The following is a 23,716-nucleotide window of genomic DNA, read 5'->3' on the forward strand; positions in this document are numbered from 1 at the left end:
CCGGCTTTTGGCTGCAGTGTTTCCCTGGACGGTTCTGACAGCAGTCTCTGAGGTCATCCTGCAGAAGTTCAAACGTGGAACAGGACGAAAAACGGCTTATGCTCTTCAAAAGGCCCCTAGGCCTGAGGTTGTGCCCTACCTCCACAAAATCTCGCACAACCTCAAAAGAGTTGCTAGCAGGCATGGTGTACCTGATTTGCTCTCGGCTCCCAACAAGTTGGGAAAACTCTGCCCACGCATTTGCAATGCAAAAAAGCGTGAGCGCCTGAAAAAGTATCAGAAGCCGTTCGTAAGGTGTTCCACTGTATAGTGGTCTATTTCATTCCCTTGTCTTGTGGAAAGTTCTAGGTCTGCTAAACTGGACGTTGTGTAAATGACCGTCTAGGGGAACACGCCCTAAAATTAGGAAAGAAATACGATAAATACAAGCATCTTTTTGCACGCTCAAGTAAATGTGGAGCATGTGTGGCCCGGTTTAAGGAACAAAGGTTCTTGGTAACAGTAAAGACAGGAAAGCACGGATCAGCCTAGAAGCCCACATAAATAAACTTAGCAGCGAGTGCATCAGCGAACCGTCTTTATCTCTGTTCCACGCTGAGATTGACCTTTTTGATGCAGCTACCTGTTGATTCGGTGAGATGACAAACGGAAGTGTGATGATGCCCTTGCCTACCCGCGCATGTGCTCTTGATAAACTCTTCTAGATCAAGATGAACTACAAACTCGCCCAACAGGAGTTTTAGTTAGTTCAGTAGCTTTCAAAGATGTTTGAACATCTCATATTTTTTTTTTGTATTCTTCACGCATGTAGTTATTTGTTAACTCTTACTCTATGTTACCACCTCCTGCCAGAGCACTTCACTGGTCCCGCAGAACGCATGTTCTAAATAAATAAATAAATAAATAAATAAATAAATGAATGAATAAATAAATAAATAAATAAATAAATAAATAAATAAATAAATAAATAAATAAATAAATAAATAAATAAATAAATAAATAAATAAATAAATAAATGACTTCTTTTGCTTTCTCTTTTTTTACCCTAGAGCGAAAAGAAACAATGAAAAATGTTCAGCACTGCGCTCGAAATATATATACCGTGTCAGTCTCGTCTAGCGGCCTGCTAGATGACTGAGGCTTCCCCTCGGTACTTGTTCATTTTGTTTTGTCCTGTCAAGCTCCCCCCCCCCCCCCCCCCCCCCCCCCTCTCTTCCTGCTTTCTCTCGACCATGTCAGAAAGCGTTATACCTTGGAAAAAGAATGCGGAAATGTTTACTTCGGGTGCGCCGACTCGACAACGCTGTTCAGAAATGTAGGTGCGCTGGCTGATGCTTTAGTATTTCTCCTTTTTCATGTGTCACGAACATATATTTTTCATTGTTTGTCGCAGTTAATGTTCCTGACTGCGTACACAGTTTCAAGCCACGTCGCGTAAAATATCAGATGGCGCTTCTGTAACATCTCAGGGCCGAATTAATTGCGATCCGAGGCCACCCAATGAGTCAGCGCAGTCGTGACACTCTAGTAACGGGGCAACGGGCGAAAACGTGATGTATGCGTCCGACTCGCGTGTTGTCACATTCACCCCTCGTTCCTGATTGGCGCAGGCGCCACCTGCTGCAGCTCCAGTACAGCTCGGGCATCGACGACCTGGGCTCTATCAAGTGGGACATGGCCCTCTGCCTTCTGGCTGTCTACCTCATCTGCTACTTCAGCCTCTGGAAAGGGATCTCCACGTCGGGAAAGGTATACGCCTCCTCGGCCGCTCTAGGTGCAGCCTGACACAGTTTGGCACGGTGCCCAATAGCGCAGCTGGTCACAGCTCTGCCACGCAGTAATATACAACCGAAAAAAAAGTGTAACCGTATACTTGAATGAAATGCATCTAAGGAAAGAAAGGAATAAGCCATCACCTGAAACGTGCCCTCTTCAAGAATTTTGGCACACCTTGAAGTCAAGCGTTTGGCTAAGTGTGCATATACTCTTCGATCTATCTAGGGGGCACCAAGTGAGAGAAAAGAGTTTTTTTCGGGGCTTCAAAAAAAAAATTGCTCCTGCCCGCGCCACTACACCCCGGAATGCCGAAGCTTGTGATCATGGTAAACCTACATAGTTTGTACCGCAGCTTTAGAACTTGCCTTCGCCATAGTTGTCCTCACCGCAGCACGGCTATTGAGGGTCGTCGTCTTTTTTGTTACTCCCATTTTCAACCTTCCTGTTACGAAAAAAAAAAAAAAATTGGCGACGCTCGTTTCATCGCTCTTGGGGAGATCTGAAAGTATGGGACCTTATCTCCGGCTTGTAATATGTGTGGCAAGCAGAGGCTTCGGCAAGGAAACGCAGTTACGTGCTCGTTGCCCCGCAGGTCTCAACTGTCATAGCGTGGGGGCCGAGGTTAGGAATTCACGCCTAAAACCTCTGAGAAAGCACATAGGGGGCTCTCGCAGTGTGTGGGCCGCGCGTCAGGAGCTGCTGAGACAGACCTGTGTCATGTGCGTCTCGCCCAGGGGCCGGGCATACGGGTTTTGCTCGGGTCGGGGCAGCCTACCTGTATTTGAGGAAGAGTTCAAATTGCGGAGAATATTGCTGGGAGGTTCCAATCCTCTCAGCGAGACTGGAGGGCACTGAGGCTGACAAATTGAAAAACGGAGGTTATACAGGGAAAAAGATTGGGGAGGAGAGACAGAGAGGTCCGGGAAGGAGCTTCGCTGCTATTTCCCTAGCGTGGATCCACCTGCATTGGAGATCTCCGCCACATGGAGACCCCATTAATTTTATTGGCCCTCTCGAAAGAGTTGAAAAGAAAAACACAAATGAAAGAGAGAGTGTGACCGGACCAGCAGAGTTTTGCCGGGTTTAAAGCCAATTTAAGATAAACGAAAAGCAGATAAGTTTTATAACAAAAAAAGGCAAAAGACGAGCCCAGAGTTAAATTCGTCAAGTCGCTGTTCCAGGATGCAAAGAGTAAGACCAAAAAGAAAAAGAAAACACAGGAATGAGGACAGGGAACCTCAGGCTAGGTAGGTAGGTAGATCACGGAAGCCGACCGACAGAAAGCAGCTGAAAAATGAAACAGAGACAAACCAAAACAAGGGGAGAGAAAGCAGGGAACGGCGGTAATATAGAAGCAAAACGAGCTGGAAAGTAGCCACTTGGTAAAGAATGTTAGTGCAGACAAACGTTATGATAACTAGAAACCAATGCAGTGCAGCAGAACATATATAAAAAAACGACACTGGACTATAGGACACTTCGCCTTTTTTAAAAGTTTGTTTACATTTAGCTGGGACACCAGGTGTATATATATCAAAACTGATTTCTTGGCAGCTGATTGACCAATATAAGATAGTCTCTAGAAATTGAAAAACATAACAGGATTCAATTCATGACGTTATATATATATATATATATATATATATATATATATATTAAGCAGACAAGGAAAGGGGAATGAGGGGCTCGTTATAAATATGAAAGAAGCCAACAGCCACAGAAACCAAGGGACACAGAGGATATTTAATTAATTTATTTATTTTGTGCTGTTCGGTTTAGAATATTACTGAATATGTTATCGCTTAAAGCTAATTGATTAGAAAAGCAGAAGAAAAAACAACCACATGCCGCCGGTGGGATCCGAACCCACGACATCCGAATTAGGCGTCCGGTGCTCTACCGCTGAGCTACGGTGACGGCTGTCAAATCTGCTGCTTTCGGGGGTATTAATGTTCACAAATAACCTAACCTTGAGAGTGTTGATCAGCGCCACCCACGTTCTTGAGCGGCAGACAGCACGTCCTGAGTTACCGCTGATGTGACGTAGAACGTCATCGAACGGCGAGGGTGGAAGCTGTCTGAGAACCCTCTTATGTTTCCTATGGCGTCAAGGCTGCCAGAACCGAGGCCCTCGCTAAGCAATTAAGCAAACAAGGAAAGGGGAATGAGGGGCTCGTTATAAATATGAAAGAAGCCAACAGCCACAGAAACCAAGGGACACAAGAGCACGTGATTTTTTTGTTCTCTGGAGCCAGTAGGTGTCGCAAGACCTGCTGACAAGACAATGACCTCCAGTCGACTTGGTTTGTGTTTGTCTCATTTAGTTTGTCTAACCTGGCACTCTTTACTAATTGGTAACTACAGCTGAGTCAGTGCTTAAAGGGACTATGCAATGAATTAAAAGTCATTTGTAAATGTTTTCAATGCTTAGAAATGATGCTAAGAAGCATTCACACCAAGTATGAGTCTTCGGAACTGAGCCGGCAATTTATTATGAATTTTTAAAAACCGCGTTTTTTAAAATTCGCGGGCCGATTGGTGTCCTCGTAGAGACCGACTTCGATACTAAAATCGGGAAAATAGACGTCACTAGTCCCGTGACGTCGGCAGGCCGCCACACGTTGTCATTCGCTGGAGCCACGGCAGCCACGACGTCATGGGCACGCTTCCGGTAGCCGTGAAAATCATCTGCTCGAGAAGCCGCGCGACCCCCTCGGGCAAGCGCGAGCCAGGGCATTGCATTCACGCATATGTTTTCAATTTACCTCTGCCGCCTCTTTCTGTCAGGAGTTCGGAAACCACTCTCAGTGCCTTTGTCGCAGTAAGAAATCCGACGTGCGCCGCGATCCGGGAAGGCGAAGAGAGACCGGAGAGGCGCTGCCGACGCTGCTGCTGAGGCTGGGTGCGACAACCGGAAGTCGCAAACCGAACGTCAGCGAATGACGTATTCATGGGCGGGGCCCAGTCCCAGAGCTGTTTTCTTTATTTTTTCTTGGTGCTCCGCGCGTACGAGTTGAGGGGGGAGAGGAGGAGCGTGATTTTTAATCGTCTATGACTTCGTTGTTAATGATGCTAGCTCAAAAATTCTTGCGCCGGGGTGACGAGTGATGGAATGCCTATCTCTCGTCTGCTTTACGTAATCGCAATTAATTTACTGCATAGTCCCTTTAAGCTCACTAGAATAATTCACTCTAGACACGTTGTTTCCGCTGTCTAGTAGCTGAGCACTTGAATTATCGTGCAGTGCTTGAAGCAGGAGTCACAGTCATAGAATGGGGCGAAAACAAACAGAACGGCGAGACTGGCTGCGAAGGCTTCCGGAGAGTGCAGAGCTGAGATTTTGTAAGGGGAGTGGCCCGCAGGAAGCCCACTCGGGCACCTAGCTCGCTGGTGCTGGCGCTTTCGTGGCATATGGCGACCACCCTCGGGCGGGGGTCGATACTGTCCCCGTCTGACCGTCGGGGGCGCCGGTGTGCAGGTGACAGTGCACTTCCGGTTAAAAGCTAATTGGCTAGAGCCGCCGGAAGTGCGGTCCGGAGGGTCGGCTGACGGCGCGCCGGAGAAAGGGGGGGAACGCGAAGGGGGCCAAATCCAATATGGCTGCTGCCGCCGAGTGGCTTTTCGTGTCGCCGGATCCCCTCCTTGCATCCATCTAGACGGCGCACAAACGTAAAAAGTAACGGGAAGGCAGCTAAAAAAAAAAGGTCAGTAAGGAAAAAAAAGTAAGCGAAAAAGTTCTCTAAGCGTAAAAGAATAAGCGAGTGGCTACCGCATGAGAAGTTGGCGTCGACTGCAGGAAAAAAAAAGCGCAGCAATGAAAGAGAGAGAAAGAAGGGCAGGTCAAAATATGAAAGGGGGGATGACCATTACCGCTACGCCGCTTAGCGTCAACGCTGCGATCACCCTTCCATTTGGAAGAGAGCGGCGATACGCTTGGCGGACCTTTAGTAGCTCTATGATACCCAGCTGCGATACCTTTCAAGAGGACAGAAGCTATTCTGTTCTGTTCGAACAAAAACTTGCTGCCTCTGTGTCTCTCTCTTTTAACGTTTGGTGCACACGCATGGCCCGGAGCGGTTCGGTCAGTCCTTTTGCGTGCAGCGCCAACGATTGGGGACCGTTTCGTCCATGCCCTGTATAGGCGGGTCACATTATCCGCCACTAGACGCCCGGGATAGTCTCGCCCCAGCGGCTCCGGAACCAGTTTCTTCACCGCACTGCAACTGCTCTCAATGACACGGCTGCTGCCGTTTTTCCCCTTCGTCATTGCCCGCAAAGGCTGACACCAACTCTTGCTTTTATCCACCCTTTATTTTTATTTTTTTTTTTGCTTTATATGAATGTGGCCTTCTGTGGGGCTTGAAAACCACCGCTAAATGGGAAATCGTTTCTTGCTTCTTAACCCCACTGTGCATCTTTTTATGTATTCTACTCCGGCGAGCGCGCCACTTAACCGACTGCCCTCGTTTGGTGAGGCATATCTAACTATTCTGGCTCTCTTATTGCAGAAGCAGTTTTCGCGGACGCTTCCACGTCCCGACAGACCTGTAAACATACCGGCTAACGCTGCATATTCGGTGTCGAAAAATGTTCCTTCACTGCAGTGGGGGTGCGTTCACCGAGAAAAACTGCAAAGATCACCAGTTCGATATCGAGAAATCAGGAGCATGTTAGTCGTGCGCTCTGCCAGTGTCTTCTGTTAAACGCCAATGGTTACGATGGCGTGGTATTTGTGCTGATTACAGTGTCCGTCTACTGCAGACTTTTATTACAGGCAACTTTCATTTCTTGTTTCATTTCTTCAATATTATAATTGGCATTCATTACAAGAGTCGAGGGTGGAGAAAGAAGGGGAATCAGGAAGAAGGAACATTTTACTTGAACACCAAATCTGAAATGTAGCATACTGCGCTCCTAACCGCGAGTTGAGGCATCGGGAGTGGCTGAGCATGCCCATGAGGAGTGGGTCCGCTTATCCCAGGTGGAGTTCTCACTGGGATGGGATGAAATATAGCTTTTGTGTAATCAATCCACCAGAACTGAAGAACTGAGAATTTTTCAACTTTTATTTAGAGTATCATTCAGGCAACAATGAAACAAACGCTCACCCGCTAGCTAGCTAGCTAGCTCGCTCGCTCGCTCGCTCGCTCACTCACTCACTCACTCACTCACTCACTCACTCACTCACTCACTCACTCACTCACTCACTCACTCACTCGCTCGCTCACTGACTCACTCACTCACTCACTCACTCACTAACTCACTCTACTCACTCACTCACTCACTCACTCACTCACTCACTCACTAACTCACTCTACTCACTCACTAACTCACTCACTCTACTCACTCACTCTACTCACTCACTCACTCTACTCACTCTACTCACTCTACTCACTCTACTCACTATACTCACTCCACTCACTCACTCACTTACTCACTCACTCTACTCACCCACTCACTCACTCTACTCACTCACTCATTCACTCTACTCACTCACTCTACTCTGGCCGCCGCGGTGGCTCAGTGGTTATGGTGCTCGGCTGCTGACCCGAAAGACGCGGGTTCGATCCCGGCTGCGGCGGTTGAATTTCTTTGGAGGAGAGATTCTAGAGCCCCGTGTTCTGTGCGATGTCAGTGCACGTTAAAGAACCCCAGGTGGTCGAAATTTCCGGAGCCCTCCACTACGGCATCTCTCTTAGCCTTAGTCGCTTTGGGACGTTAAACCCCATAAACCAACCAAACCAACTCACTCTACTCACTCACTAACTCACTCACTGTACTCACTCACTCTACTCACTCACTCAACTCACTCACTCACTCTACTCACACACACACACACTCACTCTACTCACTCACTCACTCACTCACTCACTCACTAACTCACTCACTCACTCACTGTACTTACTCATCTACTCACTCACTCACTCTACTCACTCACTCACTCACTCACTCACTCACTCACTCTACTCACTCTACTCACTCACTCACTCATCTACTCACTAACTCACTAACTCACTAACTCACTGACTCACTGACTCGCTCACTCAGCCTGTAGGGTCGTGAAGATCAGCTCTCAAGACGTCACCTCCACTGTGCAGCTCATTGTCTCTTCCCCCTGTCGCACAGGTGGTGTGGTTCACAGCGCTGTTTCCGTACTGCGTGCTCTTCATCCTGCTCATCCGGGGCACCACGCTTCCGGGGGCAGCGCAGGGCATCGCCTACTACCTCACGCCCGACTTCAGCGTGCTGGCCAACCCAAGAGTGAGCAACCGGGCATTATTCTTGCAACTGGCACAAGCTGCTCGCAAAGTCTGCCCCGACGCTCCTGCAGTATCCGCTCCTCAACTTGATAGCAGCGAAGTAGAAAGTAGGTGCAACGAGCGTAGAGGTGACGTCTTCCAGAACGCCTGCGTAAATGGCTCGCGAAAGTCCCCAGGAAGAGGGCTTGCTGCCATTAATGCTGTTACCATCACTAATACTACCTACGTTAGCCGTCGCCTCACGCTCGCGTTTTGCGACAGAGTATCGATGTTTCGAAAGTCCGTCGACTTCCCGTGGTAGTGTGACGTCGCTGTTAATGCGGTATCATTGGATGTCCCGTTGTCGAGAAAAGCCGGCGTCATTCCAAGTCCCGAAAAAGCTGGTGGCCCACTTGCCCCGGTGGGCAACGTGCCAAACGTGGCAAGTGGCAATGAGGTCAATTAAAATAAATTCAGTGGAACTGCCACATGCCCACTGTGGCACTGTGCATCAGTTCATTGGTCGAGAGATAACATTACGCAAGCTCGGCAGGATAAACTTGGATCCCACAAGCCCCACTGATGGCTGTGTTTGAAACAACCAACTGCCAGGACAGTGGCGCATCGCCCAGCCCCTGCACCACTGCGCCAGTAGTGGTATGACTACTCCCCTCGACCTATGAATCTCTGAAAGAGAAGGAATACTTCGGCGGGAGGGGCCTCTAATGTTTTCGCATTGTAAGCTTAAGGGTAGGTGCAGCGTCGTCCAAGTGTTTTTTTTTTTTGTCTTCTAATGGCGACCACCGGTCGCTGTGGTTCACAGGGGCAGCTGCAAATGCTCATACAGAGAAGAGCCACCGACATCCCCCTGCGAACCGTCATCGCCATCATCCCTATTAAGCTCTACAGAGGTCGCGGTCAGTATAACCGCCCGTGCAGAAAAACGCATCATCTTTCATGTAGTGATCGGAACTTTCAAAGTGCGTACACTGACGGCAGATATTATGGCCTTACTTTTTTTAAACTCCGCTTTGTGGCCTTTTTTTTGGGGGGGGGGGGGGGGAGGGGAAGGGGGGGGGGGCTGGAACAGTCAGTAATATTTGTGCCATTCACTAACGAAAACAAAACTCTTAGATCAGGTTTTAATAATGACAACTAAGCGATTTTCACTTTTGAAGTGCATTTGGGTGGAAAAAAAAAAAAAAACGGAAATATTATATTGGAACGCGTCACAGAATGGTTGCACGCTAAGCCCAAGTGAATCACCTGCTTCCGATGTTGCATATTTCGACCCAGGTTTGGGTGGACGCTGCGACTCAGGTGTTCTTCTCCCTGGGTCCCGGATTCGGCGTCCTTCTCGCCTTCTCCAGCTACAACGAATTCCACAACAACGTCTACAGGTGAGTCCCGCATAGCCCACAACACGCGCCCTAATTGCTGCCAGATATTTTCATGAGGCAGGCAGCCAGGGTTTAACATGATCTTTTTCCCAGTGGACAGATTAGAGGGGTGGGCACGATGCGTGAGAAAAAAAAAAATGGCTGTATATTTGACACGTCCGAAGCACGGAATTAATGGGGGTTTCCTGCCAGCTGCACCTATAAGCCACGCTATGTATATTCGTGCTTAAACGGAGGCAAGACAAATAGATGTTGGCGTGTATCGATAGGGTACCACGGTCAGATACAAAGGACCACATTCGACGAAAACGGAGCTTTATAAGCTAAAAAAAGAAAAAAAAAACGAAATACAGATGTCGCCATCAGCGATCGATTCTGCAAGTAAAACGCATGCGTCGAAAGCGACTTTTTCGTGGAATCCTTAGCTTGGCCCGATAATGAGGAAAGGAAAACCACAGTGGCTGTATACCACCCAGGGTGCACACCCGAACAGGGTGGTGTGGAAACGGATTGAAGAGGGCACGAAAGGAAGAGAGAAAGAGGCGTCGTAAAACAGGACTTCGGGTTAGTTTCGACCACCTGGGGCTTTTTAATGTGTACTGACATCGCACAGCGTATGGCTGTTTTTGCATTTGGATACATGTTTTCGGCAAATGGTTGGGCAAAGTATCCAGTACGCACCAACAGTGAATGACATTTTAACATGGCTGATTGCTAGGCGAGTTGAAACTTGCTGAAAACACATGAAGGACGATGACCAGGACGCCTATAGGCCCATAATTTATTTTTTTGATGACATAACATCTGCCTTAACTGCACTTCAGAACTGCGCCTACAGCGTATACCAACAGCCTACTGGCAACTATTCTTTGTTAGCAAACACAAACTTTACTTCTGGCTTTTGATCTATCTTTCCTGCACACTACTCACGCTCTGTTTCCCTCTCACTGACCTATTTTGTCATTCCTAACGTCGCACTATTATTAAGTGCAGCTTCGGGTGGTCTTGTGCACTTCTCGTGGCAAGCGAGCAGCACAAATTCCGACATATCTCTCTGCTTCTTCTCGTATACCCTCGTTATATGCTTGCTTGCTTACAAAACTCATTTCGCTCGCCAACTCAACCACCAGCTTATATCGCTCGCTAACTGACTGCCTGACTTGACTTTGACTGAGTGGCGACGCCTAACCCCCCCGCTCGCCCACTAACCCGCTCGACGCACGCAGGGACGCGCTGCTGACGAGCGCGGTCAACAGCGCCACGAGCTTTCTGGCTGGCTTCGTTATCTTCAGCGTGCTGGGCTACATGGCGCACCGGGCAGACATCCCCATCGAGAAGGTGGCCACCGAAGGCAAGCGCTGCGCATTACACTTAACTGCTGTTGCGCAAACTCCTCTGTTGCCACATGCAGGGTTGCAATTAGACTATCTACCATCAATGTTGCAGTGTCAAATTAGGGACCTCATTAGGACGGCACTCCACTACGTTTTTGTGCCGCAACTAATAACTTCTGGTTGCACTGGAAACCGCGAATTCTGGAAAAGTGGTTACGCGAGAGTTTCACCCCTTTGGGGGAAATGAGTGTTAGAGGGGTCCGAACACCATACCCGCAGGTCCCGGCCTGGTGTTCATCGTGTATCCCGAGGCTATCGCCGCCATGCCCGGCTCCACCTTCTGGGCCATCATCTTTTTCCTCATGCTGCTCACCCTCGGACTGGACAGTTCGGTGAGCGCGCGCGCTACACAGGGTAGAGGAACCGATATTCTCACTGTCTGCTTCTGTTTCGTTTTATATTTAAACGGCGTTAAAGAGAGTTAGACAAGCATTGAACCTGACCTAAAGTTTCCAAGTATGGAAACAGAAAAAAGTTTCAAACAGGCACACAAGAGAGATTGACTTACGTATAGAGCGCTGAACTTACAAATAAGGTTTTTCAAGGGCCGCCGCGCCACCGTATCCAAGTTAAGTTTTGGCTTGAGGGCCTTTAACTACCGTTTTCCTCGAATTAAGCCGAACGTCGTCCGGGTGGTCCGGGTAGCACGGCGAACCTGAGAGCGAGGACAATGCTGAAAATAAGGCGAGCATTGCGAAACTTTCCATCTGAACAGTATGCAGCTTAGCGCATGCTAATGCACCGGCGCACAGCGAGCGGTCTTTCGAAGGTTTAAGGAGTTAACGGCGAAGATATAGGGTTATCGGCGGCAGCGCGTGTTGTCGCGTGTTGCGCCGATTCCCTCCGCATCGCTCGCAAGCCTGTGTGCCGGCCAGCGTCGAAGTGAAGGTTGTGTTTGGGCGCACTGCAGCTTCGGGCTAACCAACGAACGGGCGCCGCACGTCAATAAATGAAGAGGGCTTAGCGCCGCTATCAAACCCTCTACCAGTGGAGTAACGACGCGGCATGCTGGAAGCCAGTTAATGTCTTCGGGAGGGAGCCGTCCTAGATTAAGCTTCGCCTTTCCTGCAATGAATTTCATTGCTACTCTCTACAACGAGATAGTTTACAATATTTTTCTGAGTTCGTGCATTACTGCTAGCTCACGCATTTATGCAGCGCTTACTCTTAAAAAAACTTCAGTTTCTAGTCCAGCGCTGTATGCGTGAATCGTTCCGTCTTATGTGCAGACATTTCAAGCTTATTTTGTCACCACACCCCAGAAAGTTGCCTAGGTATCAGCCGTAACGGTTTCCAAGCACGTTCCATGATTTGTTTTTGGATTTTTTTTATTCCTAGAGTAGCTTTTGGTTTAAGCTGGCACACATCCGGCGCTCATTGCAACGAAAAGAACGCACTCAATGGAGATTTTAACATGTTGTAGCAGACAACTGAGATGCCTGACTGCTAATAGCCAGCACCTTTAAAATGTCCGGCATCGTGTAGAAGAAAAAAAGTAACAACAGCCTTTTTATATGAATATCTCTCACTGAAGATTCCGCGCTGCGTTTTACAACCAGCAGCTACTCGCCGGACCTTACTTTCGAATCGAAACGCAAGAAATCCTGATGTCTTTATTCCTGTGAGGAACTCGGTCGCCTTGTACTGGCTAAGCTTGTAACTCTGCTGCGATGTGTTTCTCGGGCGCAGTTCGGAGGCTCCGAGGCGATCATCACGGGCTTCAGTGACGAGTACCCTTTCGTGAAGAGAAACAGGGAACTGTTCGTGGCCGGGCTCTTCACCCTCTACTACATTATTGGGCTTGCCAGCTGCACACAGGTAAGCTGCCGCTCGGGACGGATGCGAGGGTCCATATCATGGCATTTCGTTCGAACCCTTTCGAGCGCCTCTGCCTCTAATCTGCGGGATCCCGTTCGCAGAGTTCAAACTGTAAGGTCATTCATCACGCACACACAGTCCGGGAATCGACAACATATAAGACATAACTTCACCAGCGAAAGTATGAGACACCAGTAGAAAAAGAATACAGGACAACGCCGGATCAACAACTGAAGTTTAATCGAGAAACGGCCAACCTAGGTCACCAGAAGACGCATGCGTATCAGTCACACTAAAAAACAAACAAATACATATGTGGTGAATCACCAAGGAGGGGATACACGCTCCATAACTGACAAACAACAAAAGACAGATATTTTGCCTATCAAACTTCCACGCGCACACTTCTGCTTAGGAAATTTACTTCCTTGTTAGTGAGATGCAATGATGGTGATGGTAGGCCACAAGGATTTTCCTCTCCTCCCTGTTTTTCTCCTTTTCCGATTACTAAAATGTTGTTAAAAGCCGGAACGCAGTTTTACAACTCCTGCAATGACGAGGGAGATTACTTTGATCGGACAAATTTTTCAGTTAATTGTTATGTTCGCGTGCACCAATTCCCGGAACAAATTCTATGATCAAAATAATATCCCACGTCATTGCAGGAGTTGTAGAAACTTTGTTCCGGCTTTTAACAACATTTCAATAATCGGGAAAGGAAAAAACAGGGAGGAGAGAGAAATCCTTGAGGCCTACCATCACCATCATTGCATCTCACTAACAAGGAATTAAATTTCCTAAGCAGAAGTGTGCGCGTGCAAGTTTGATAGGCAAAATATCTTGTCTTTTGTTGTTGGCGAGTTATGGAGCGTGTATCCACACCTTGGTGATTTGCCACACATGTATTTGTTAGTTTTCTAGTGTGTCTGATAGGCATGCGTCTTCTGGTGACCTAGGTTGGCCGTTTGTCGATTTTTCAGTTGTTAGTCCAGTGTTGCCTATGTTCTTCTCCTGGTGTCTCGTACTTTCGCTGGTGAAGTTATGTCTGATATACACCAACTAGCCCACATGGCTACCTTGCGACAGCCTACGCTACGCACTGCAAGAAAACAATGCGGGCTGGTTCCTACTGACTGGCTGATTCGTTCCCAGGGCGGCGTGTACGTGGTGAACATGCTGGACCGCTACGCGGCCAGCTACTCCATCCTCATCGCCGTCTTCTTCGAGGCCGTGGCCGTCTCCTGGATCTACGGTGAGCCGGCTTTTGCTCCCTCGCGTTTGCCCCATTGACGTGCGTGAGGGTCGGCACCTCGGTCGGACCGCTGCTCCAGCCGTTAGTTGTTCGTAGCAGCTACTCCCCGACACTCTACTCTGTTCCAATGCACGAAAGCAATGCATCAAAGCCCGACAGATGCTTGAATGTGCTCGGATGGTGGTGGGATGCATTCACTGCTGCGTTCGCGGATCGGCAGCGATGCCGCTATCCCTAGAGTTTCTTGCTATTACCTTTCAATTTCAATTTCAGTTTCAATTCACTTTATTCACCAGACATTTCTGGATGGTTTACTGGATAAAAGCTGCTAAGCGGCTTGACGAAGTCCAGGAAAGCAATACAAGGCAAAGCGCACAGCATGTGACAACTAGTTTTAAGCCATTAGTAACTATAAATGATATTATAACAATAAATGGTAAAAACACAAAGCATAGAACAGAGGAAGTAATATAAAAATGTCATGAAACTCCTAGCTGTACAGAGAAAAAAACGTAAGAACAGAGAGACACTGAAGAGGGCACATATTCAATCAACGAAGCAAACACAAGTAGCACACTGAGCTAAACAACACAGCAAATAATAAGAGGGAAAGCTGGCGCCCCTTCTATGGGAGTTTGCATGGAGCCCCCTCAAGACCACTTCAGCCACCATGGGCGCTCAAAGCATCATGGGCCGGTGAGCTACCGACTGCAGAACTACAACTTTTGGCCAAAAAATAATGCAAAAGTAAACGCTGTTCGGTAATCAAGAATGTCCTAACATACAATATCCTGTCTAATGATTGCAACAAATGAGCAGAAAAGCATGTAAATGCAAAGCTTGTTCAAAATAAGAAATGGCTAGCTCCCCTATTGGCCAAGTATTCAAAACTACAAAAACTAATACTTCGTGCTTAACAGGTGCACTTCTAAAAAGTAAATATGTTTTCAAAAAAATGTTGTTGATTAAACACTTTGAGAGGTTTTTTAGTGGCATATTGGAGAAGGAAAAGCTTTCATTGACGTCGTGTGTTGTTGCGTTTTTGCTACTATGGCTTTTGCACACTGCGTTCGCGCCAAAGTCGTCTGCGCACACACGAACAGCGTTTTCGGAATGAAATGACTTAGTAGTAACACTCCATGTTCTCGGAAAAATACGACTGTCGCGCACCGAGTAGCTCACCGGCCCATGATGCTTTGAGCGTCCAAGGTGGTTTTTGAGGACAGTGGCCTGTTGGCACAGTCAGTCACGGGACTTAGCAGTAGCCAATAAACTGTCATCATGATCAGCCTAATTACGTCCACTGCAGGACAGAGGCCCCACCATAAAGCTTCATTTAGCCCTATGCCGTGCCAGCAGCGGCAAATCCCCGCAAACTTCTCAATCTCATCCGCCCACCTGACTTTCTGCCGCCCTGTTCTACACTTGCAATCCACTGTGTTGCCGTCGAAGGGATCACTGAGAGGACAAATATAAGCTTATTGATAGACCACAGCGCTTATATAATCACAAACAGCTAGCTTTACTATCTTACAAACGCTCCGTTTTCGATGAGACAGGTCTCTTTGTGATTAGAACGCTGTACCGTATCCATACAGGCCAACTTCTATTTGCCATTTTAGTGTCTGTTTCAGTGAACATCAGTTATCTTGCCTTCGCATTTCGTGCCCTGACCACGCCCATTTCTTCTTCTTGACTTTGATTGGGATGTCATTGACTGCTGCTTGTTCCCTGCTCTATTCCTGTTTCTCAATGTCGCACGTATCTTTTTTGTTTCCACAGCTCGCTGCGCTGTTCTCAGTTTATCTTCCACCATTCTCCGTTTTTCCGGCATAATGTATGCAATAAATCAAACCAAGCCTGCACCTTAACCCCAGCATCATTAACCCGCAATTGCGTTCTATATTTTGTGATCCTCCACGAAATGGCCTATACTACTGTTAACCCAAGCAGCGCTCGGCTGCTGACCCGAAAGACGCGGGTTCGATCCCGGCCGCGGCGGCTGAATTTCGATAAAGGCAAAATTCTAGAAGCCCGTGTGCTGTGCGATGTCAGTGCACGTTAAAGAACCCCAGGTGGTCGAAATTTCCGGAGCCCTTCACTACGGCGTCTCTCATAGCCTCAGTCGCTTTGGGACGTTAAACCCCAATAAACCAACCAACCAAGTGATATCTGTTCGTAGTAAATCGCCTTGGTCTCTGTCAGTCTGTAGCAGTCACGTTTCATATTTTGTGAGCCTGGACGACATGGCCTACTACTATTAACGGAAGCATTAATACGTGTTTATAACAAAGCGCCTGGATCTTGTCTGTCTACATGCACAAATAATTACAAGCAAAAGTATAGAATCTAGTTGTTTTTTTTTTTTTTTCATCCGCTTCCCTCATCGGACGTTTCAAGATGCTTAGCCGTTTCCTATTAGTAAATAAATTGGTAAATTGGTTTTTGAGGAAAGGAAATGGCGCAGTATCTGTCTCGCATATCTTGGCGGCCACCTCAACCGCGCCGTAATGGAAGGTAGGAAGGTAGGAGTGAAAGAAGAGAGAGAGAAAGGGGTGCGGTAGTGGAGGTCTCCGGAATAATTTCGACCACATGGGGATCTTTAACGTGCACTGACATCGCTCATTTGCATTACCTGTGACTGTCACCGAATTACATTTCAGCTTTCACGTTCCATTCTCTTTTCAAGTGATAAATCGCTTTAAGCACGCGCTTATCTCGCAGTGCGCCGTAGAGAGTGAATGTTTCAGACACAGACACTCAGCACAAAGGTTTCAGTAACAGATGCATGAGTGCAAGTGGAGACAGAAGCACGTGCCAGGCGATAACGGTGAACGGAAGTGGAAAGCCCTCATTGCAGTTTGGTACAAAGAAGTGCCACTCGAGAGTACAGAGCGCCAAGGGCGGCATTACCATTTTGGAAAGCAGCCAGTGCAGTCGAGTGGGACGGCGCGGCCCGGAACCGTCTTGAGGGGATCACCATTGTGTCGTGAATCAACAACATTTAGGTTAAGAACTGCCTGCTGGAACCTGCATTCACGAGGCATGACTCTTACACATAAAAGGTCCTTACCTGGCATACAATGTGAAGCATTTCTATCCGGGCCACCTGCTTAAATGGTCGCTTTTTGGAACCCCTGCGCAAGGGGAGCATTACATCTTTGGAGACGCTCGCGACATTGTGCTGCGCTTTGTGCCCGAGTTGTTGCTGCGACTGGAGACAGCAACAACAGGAGTGGTTGCGGTGGCGGAAGCATTGAACAGAAGTCGGATTTTTTTTTTTAATTTTTATGGCGACGCCTAAACGAGCAGCACTCTCAGCTATATGCAGCTGAAGTCGAAAGAGGCAAGTGTACCGCCCACCCATATTTCGGGAATCGCCTTTGAACGGAGACTGTCCCGCTGCTTTCGCCATCGCGTCATCGATCTGGCGCGACCGTCACTGCACGCAGGCATCCGAAGGTTCTCCGAGGACATCCAGGAGATGCTGGGCTTCCCCGTGGGGTCGTGGTGGAAGTTCTGCTGGGCCGTCGTGGCACCCTTCTTCATTCTGGTGAGCTCCCTTGGTTGGCACGTGTGGGCAACACGCCTTGTGATCTCGGAAATATGCTGTCATGGTGGGCGCGCCTTTACCTTAGCCGTACCACACCCTCCTATATGGCTCGGTGGCTGTGGCGCGAGACTTCGAGCACGAGGTCGTGGGTTCAATCCCAGCCGCGGGGGTCGCGATGTAGTGGAGAAGAAATGGAACTGATGAGTACTCGTCATGACCTCATATTCCCCTACCCTGCAGCGTGCTGTGTTTCGTTTGATTCTAGGTGACGGCAAATATATGTGCAACTTATATGAGACATTACAAGTTAATGCTTGTTTTTCAGCGAGGAGCAACTGGTGCGTGACTAATTTTGAAATATGTGGTTCAAATTTTTCTTTGCCGATTAAGTTGCTTTTAAATCATTCTGTGTTAAATGACCCACACTTTGCGCTCGACCGTCTTCGATTTGTTAAAAAAAATCGTGGCACATGGTGTTACTGATGTAAACACCACACTCCCGGTTCGTTTTTGGTGAAAAGAATTTTTCGTGCCATGACTGCCACCTTAATTTCTCTAATGACAGCAAAACCTTGTCTAACAAAATAAATTCTAAAAAATTAAATTCTACGCACACGCCTATGAAATATTTTTCACATAAATAAAAGACAGTGTGCTTTCGCATACAGTGATTGAAATGAATTTCTCTGACTTTTCTCCAGATATGGAACATAAAAAAGAGCATAAAAGCATGGTACTTTAATTTTTATATTAATTTTTATGTTCTTACAGAATTCGAACAATATTTCTCGCATTCTGGAGAACTCGTAAAAACCGGTAAAAATGCTTCCGAGCGCAAGGAATGTAAACCTTATGTCAGAGTAAGAATTCTAAGCTTGGAGAAAATTGCTTTTTGCGGCATATTCAGCCGTCAATTGTTTATTGAGGTAGTTCAAGTGAAAGTATGAAAGGTAGTACGTTCCACAGTACCACTCAATGGCATGTATTTCAGGGACTTCAATCGGAACACTTTTTCTTTTAAGCGAGAGGATAGTCTCTTTAAGTTCAGTACCCGCCCTCTACTCTGCGGGAAAAGTACTCGCTCTTCACTGCAGTGCACGAAGCTGCCGGGGTCACGCAGAGAACCTGCGCTCCACTCTTGGCACGATTATGAAAAAATTGAGGAGGCACTTTGACGACCTGAAGTGCGCGAGGCGAAAGCATTTCCACGCAACTTTGGCCGCACGGCCGTTGGCACACACGGGGCGGCTATGGGGCGACTTGGATTGGCTAGCCATGACTAATTAGTCATGACTGGCCCATGACTAACTAGTCATGATTGGTTAATTGATGACTGGTTAATGACTAGTCATTACCATTAATGACTAGTCATTACCAATTAGTTGATGACTAACTAGCCATAATTGGTTAATGACGAACTAGTCATGTCTGGTTAATGACTAGCTAGTCATAACTAACCCTCCACGACAAACCAGTCATGACTACTCATGACTAACCATTCAATAACCAGTCATAACTAGGCATGACTGGTTAATGACTAACTAGTCATTAACTAGCCATAATTGGTTAATGACGAACTAGTCATGTCTGGTTAATGACTAGCTAGTCATGACTAAACCTCCACGACAAACCGGTCATGACTACTCATGACTAACCATTCATTAACCAGTCATAACTAGGCATGACTGGTTAGAGAACTAACTAGTCATTAAGTAGTCATGCCTAACTAGTCATGAGTGATTAATTACTAACTAATGACTAACCAGTCATGACTGGTTGGTCATAACTAGTTGGTCATTAAGGAATCATGACTAACTAGTCATGAGTGGTTAATGACTAGTTCAAAAGCCAAATGAGTAGTTAATGACTTCAAATGCCAAAAGCCTTGGTTCGATTCTCAGCCTCGACACAGTTTTTTTTTTAAGTAGTTGCGCCGAAACGCCGACACGGCTGCCGACACGGCTGCTAACGACAGTATGAGGCGTTAAAGGCTTTCGCCTTAAAATAAAAACGAAGCCGCCGCGGAGCAGTGACATCATGACACTCCACATCTGCAGAGGACGACCGAAGATCGCCGCATGCAGCTTCGCTTCTCAGCCCTCGCCTGCCGCAAGCTTCGTCGAGCTCAGGTTCCGCTTTCAGTCCGAGGACCTCCACCGTGACCAGCATTCCTCCACGTAAACAGTGTAGAGCTCGTAGTGTCAACATCCAAACCTGCCCTTCTGAGAAGAAAGCGCACTTTGCGGTCAGAGACCATGCATGCAAAGTGGAAAACCGTTCCGAGGCATCGTGTTGGCTTTTTCGTTAGCTTGGCAGTGACAGTGGAAGAAACACGTCCAGGGGAGCCAGCTGGTCGTTTTAAACCTCTATTTCCATACAAAAGTCATAGTGAGCAGAGTGAGTAGAGAAAAGTATCAAGGTTTTCGTAGCCCTCTGGGTGCGCCAAAAGAAATTACTGAAGAAAAAGTTATTCAACTGACTGATCGGTTTGAAAGAGCTTTAGCTTTGAAAGGAACACGTGAGTTTCGTCACACCGAGCCTTCGGAACTCTAAACTGTGCAGGCTGGAATCACGTCCTACTCGGCGACCCGAGAGGTCAAGTGTCGAAACATGGATGAGCACGCCAACAGGCCTTTCAGCACACAAGCATTTGGGGCATCATCCACTTAGGAACAGGGAAGCTGCTTATGTGTGTCCCCTTATAGCTCCGGCCACTGCGTACACTGCAGTGAAGAGCGAGCGCGTAGTAACGCCGGAGTAGGGCGCGGCCGCTTAGTTACAAAATTAATTATTCGCTGAAAACAAAGTGTTCCTATTAAACTTCCTTAAATAAATGTCATTAAATAGCACAGTGCAATGTAATGCGCTTCATATTTTTATTTAGACCACCTTACTATGCAACTGACGGCGCAATATGCCCCAGAAAGCAATTTTTTCAAGTTAACAATTTTTTTCTGACGTGGTTTAATTTATTTGGGATTCTTTTGTATATTTTGTTGTCTTCCTTGAGTTCTTTAGAATGTGAGAAAACAGTGTTTGAATATAAAAATAAAAAAAATTAAAGCACCGTGCTTTTGTACTTTTTTTGGCCTTTCGTATTTGGGGAAAAATGAAAGAAATTCATTCCAAGTCATTCTATATAAAGCAAAAAAGTGTTTCATTTGCATGAAAAACCAATTGGTCTTGCGTCAAAAGTTAAATTTTTACAAATTTTTTTGCTAGACTATCATTATTAGACTATGACTACCAAGATGGCGATCACGGCACGAAAAAATATTTTTCGCCGTAAACTAGCAGGGAGAGCGTTTTACAGTTCAGTAACATATGCACAATGATTTTTTTGTAAAGAAATCAAAGATGGTCGAGGGCAAAGTCCTCGTCACTTCGCGCGGAATGACCCTATCATGATCTGCGTGGTTTACCATAATCAGGAACGCGCATTACGAACTGCTAAAAACGGTCACTTGGCGCGGAACGACCCTATCATGATCTGCGTGGTTTACCATAAACAGGAACGCGCATTACGAACTGCTAAAAACTGTCATTACATTCAGGTTCTATTATATCGAACTACTATGTAGAGCAAATGTTCGCGTGCCGTGCAGTATTCGCAGAGATCGCACCTGCGAACGTATTCGAGCGCCGTGGGTTCCCAACGATCAATGCTAAGTTCTCTGAGCATGGTTGAAAACGAGACAGAATGCAGCTTGCTGCAGACAGCATGCAGCATGGAATCCTAAGAAATTCCTGGTTACGGGTCAGACATCGTTCGCAGACATGCTGTCAGCCTGAGGAACTGGGAATGATGAACGGCCTGGTGTTCGCCAACGCTCATCATATCAGATGATGAGGAAATTTGAAATCTTAGTTTGTGCGCAAGTGAGCTTGTGTTTTTATTCCAAGGAATTTGTATACTTGAGTTTCTATGTAGTTGTGCATAATCCTGCGGAGCGTTCTGTGCCACAGTTGCTGCATATTTCCATGACAAGTTGAATGAAAGTGTCAAAGTAATGCAAAAATGGCCATTCACCATTAGGGCTGTCATTATTCAGTATTACTGTAATTATTATTATTAACTATTTATTTATTATCGACCCCCGTCGCATTGACAGATCTATAATCTGGCCCTCTGTGTAAAGTTTAGAGGATTCTGTTGGGGGGTAACTGAGCTTATTCCAAGGGTTGCCTTCCCTTGGATGAGATTAGGAATTTTGGAGACATAGGGGGTCATAGCTGGCACAGAACAGGATGGATTAGTTGGAGGTCGATGGGAGATGCCTTAGTCCTGCAGTGGGCTTAGCTCGGCTAACGATGATTAGTTAAGGGACACCGCGAACCTAATAATGCCTCTGGTGTGCTTTGACTAAAAGGGAAGGAACGGAAAGGGTGTAGGGGACGAATACATGCTGTCGCGTTGCAGGTCACGGCAGTCAGGCAAGCATGCAGATAGTCCCATTGAAACGCGAACTGTTTGTTAAATAAAGAGTTGTGCTTGCGCGAAACAAAGCTCGGCGAAGGCGATAGCCACGCGCCGTTGTTGGCACTTGTCAGGATCGGGTGAACAGTGTCGGCAGTGCTGTATTTAAACATGATCCAGAACTTTCTACAGAGCTTTCTCACAACGCTGCGCACAGTAAAGAGCATCGTGAATCGTCTGCGCCTGACTGCGATAATTTTGGGAACTGTAGCGGTGACCTAGTGGTTTGAGCATCCGGCTAGCATGCGAGAGGTGCCGGGTTCGATCCTCACTGCCGCCGGATACCCATCGGTTCTCCTGTAGGCAATACTTTTCTTCAGCCTGATACTAAGCTTTTTATTGGTTAAAACCCTGGGAAAATGGTCTTTGGCCCCTCCCTCTTCGACGGATCGTTGATGGGTCGAAGCTGTAAACGCGTCTGGGAGCAAACACGCAAGATAACTCGGCTCACATGGCGAACAGGAGGTGATAAGACCGCGTGTCGGCAGCAATGAACCAGCAACGAAAACATAGCATAACGGCGATATAGGGCGGCAAAGTATGTGATGGCATCGGGATCGCCGATGCCATCACATACTTTGCCACCCCCCCCCCCTCCCCCCCCCCCCCCCCCCCCCCCCCCACAATACGTTGTCTATACAGACTCGCAGGCAGTTCTGCATGCCTTCCATGAAAGAGCCCTCCCTTTCCCTACCCGATCGGCCTTAGATGCCGCCCTCTTAGCATTAAGCCCACGACCGGTGACCCTTCGGTGGATCCCTGGTCACATGGGCATCCCCGGCAATGAGCTGGCTCACCAGCTTGCCTGCGAAACTGTACACCGGGCGCCGGGGATCCCATGGACGAGCCCACCGACGGAGCAGGCGGTCAGGGCTTACAGACACACTGTTTACGAATACTACACGCAGCAAAAATTAGACCTAGCTGATTTACCGCCACCGCACCCATCCTTATCGATCCGTGAAGCTCGCATTCTTCGCCGAATACAGTTCAATCTCCTACGTACACCAGCCAAACTTTATCTGTACCGGCACACTTCCACACCTCAGTGCCCAAACTGTCCACACATATATGCAGACATAGAACACTGCCTTACACAGTGCCACGTAGCCTTCCAGTCCCCCGCCTATCCTTTCCCGCCACCCCCACCGTGGCCCATCTGGCTTGCCTCCTGGGACCTGAACCTGCAACGCGCCCCTCGTCACCTTGGCCCAGGACCTATTGAACGCCTAACATAAAGGCTGTTAATAAAAAGTGTCACACCACCACCGCCGCCGGCGATATGGAGGTCGCAAATTAGGACGCAGGGTGCACATGCAGATCTGCCTCATCGGTTGATTGCGCTGACATTAAACCCAACTGGTGTGTAGATTAACACCATAGGATTCTGGCAAATGGGACATGGACCATGGCCAAAAGGGGAGTTTAGAATAGCGAGTCGTTTAGCGGACAAAAGGCTTGCGACAGCGCTGGGTAAATATATTACCCCCGTGCAAATAATGTTCCAAGGCCAAAGTGGCTGGAACTTCAAGTACTTCTGGGACCCAGTTATCACCCAAGTATCTCCATGCGCGGCAGGGAGCCAGGCACTGTGATAGAACCTGAGAAGCATTTCTCCACTCTGGGCCCTCTTCCAAGGATTTTGCCTTTTAGAGCAGCTCTGTTAGACACTAGTGTCATCTCCAAATTTAATTTTAGCCGAAGGCATCATTATTATGGCGTGGAAAAACCAAGCAGTGCCGAGGTTGATAAAATGCAAAATCATTTATTGGCTCATCGCGGGTCATAGTACGGCTAATCAAAGACG

At 47.5% G+C, this 23,716-nt stretch overlaps 1 protein-coding gene and 1 non-coding gene across 2 annotated transcripts in view; one reads left to right on the plus strand and one right to left on the minus strand.

Annotated features, from left to right (window-relative positions):
* DAT (Sodium-dependent dopamine transporter) overlaps window positions 1-23,716 on the plus strand; it is a 66,359-nt gene that overhangs the window by 34,718 nt on the left and 7,925 nt on the right. Inside the window, exons 4-11 of the mRNA XM_089575006.1 lie at window positions 1,611-1,749; window positions 7,903-8,037; window positions 9,312-9,415; window positions 10,642-10,766; window positions 11,029-11,141; window positions 12,499-12,627; window positions 13,780-13,879; window positions 17,332-17,432. Coding sequence (XP_089431132.1) covers window positions 1,611-1,749; window positions 7,903-8,037; window positions 9,312-9,415; window positions 10,642-10,766; window positions 11,029-11,141; window positions 12,499-12,627; window positions 13,780-13,879; window positions 17,332-17,432 — 946 coding nt within the window. The remainder of the gene's footprint in view (window positions 1-1,610; window positions 1,750-7,902; window positions 8,038-9,311; window positions 9,416-10,641; window positions 10,767-11,028; window positions 11,142-12,498; window positions 12,628-13,779; window positions 13,880-17,331; window positions 17,433-23,716) is intronic.
* TRNAR-CCU (transfer RNA arginine (anticodon CCU)) lies at window positions 3,622-3,696 on the minus strand. Its single transcript has one exon. It is a non-coding gene; the product is annotated as a tRNA-Arg (tRNA).

Source organism: Amblyomma mixtum, chromosome 2 (assembly GCF_055824585.1).
Source record: "Amblyomma mixtum isolate Tamu chromosome 2, ASM5582458v1, whole genome shotgun sequence".
Classification (NCBI taxonomy): Eukaryota; Metazoa; Arthropoda; class Arachnida; order Ixodida; family Ixodidae; genus Amblyomma; species Amblyomma mixtum.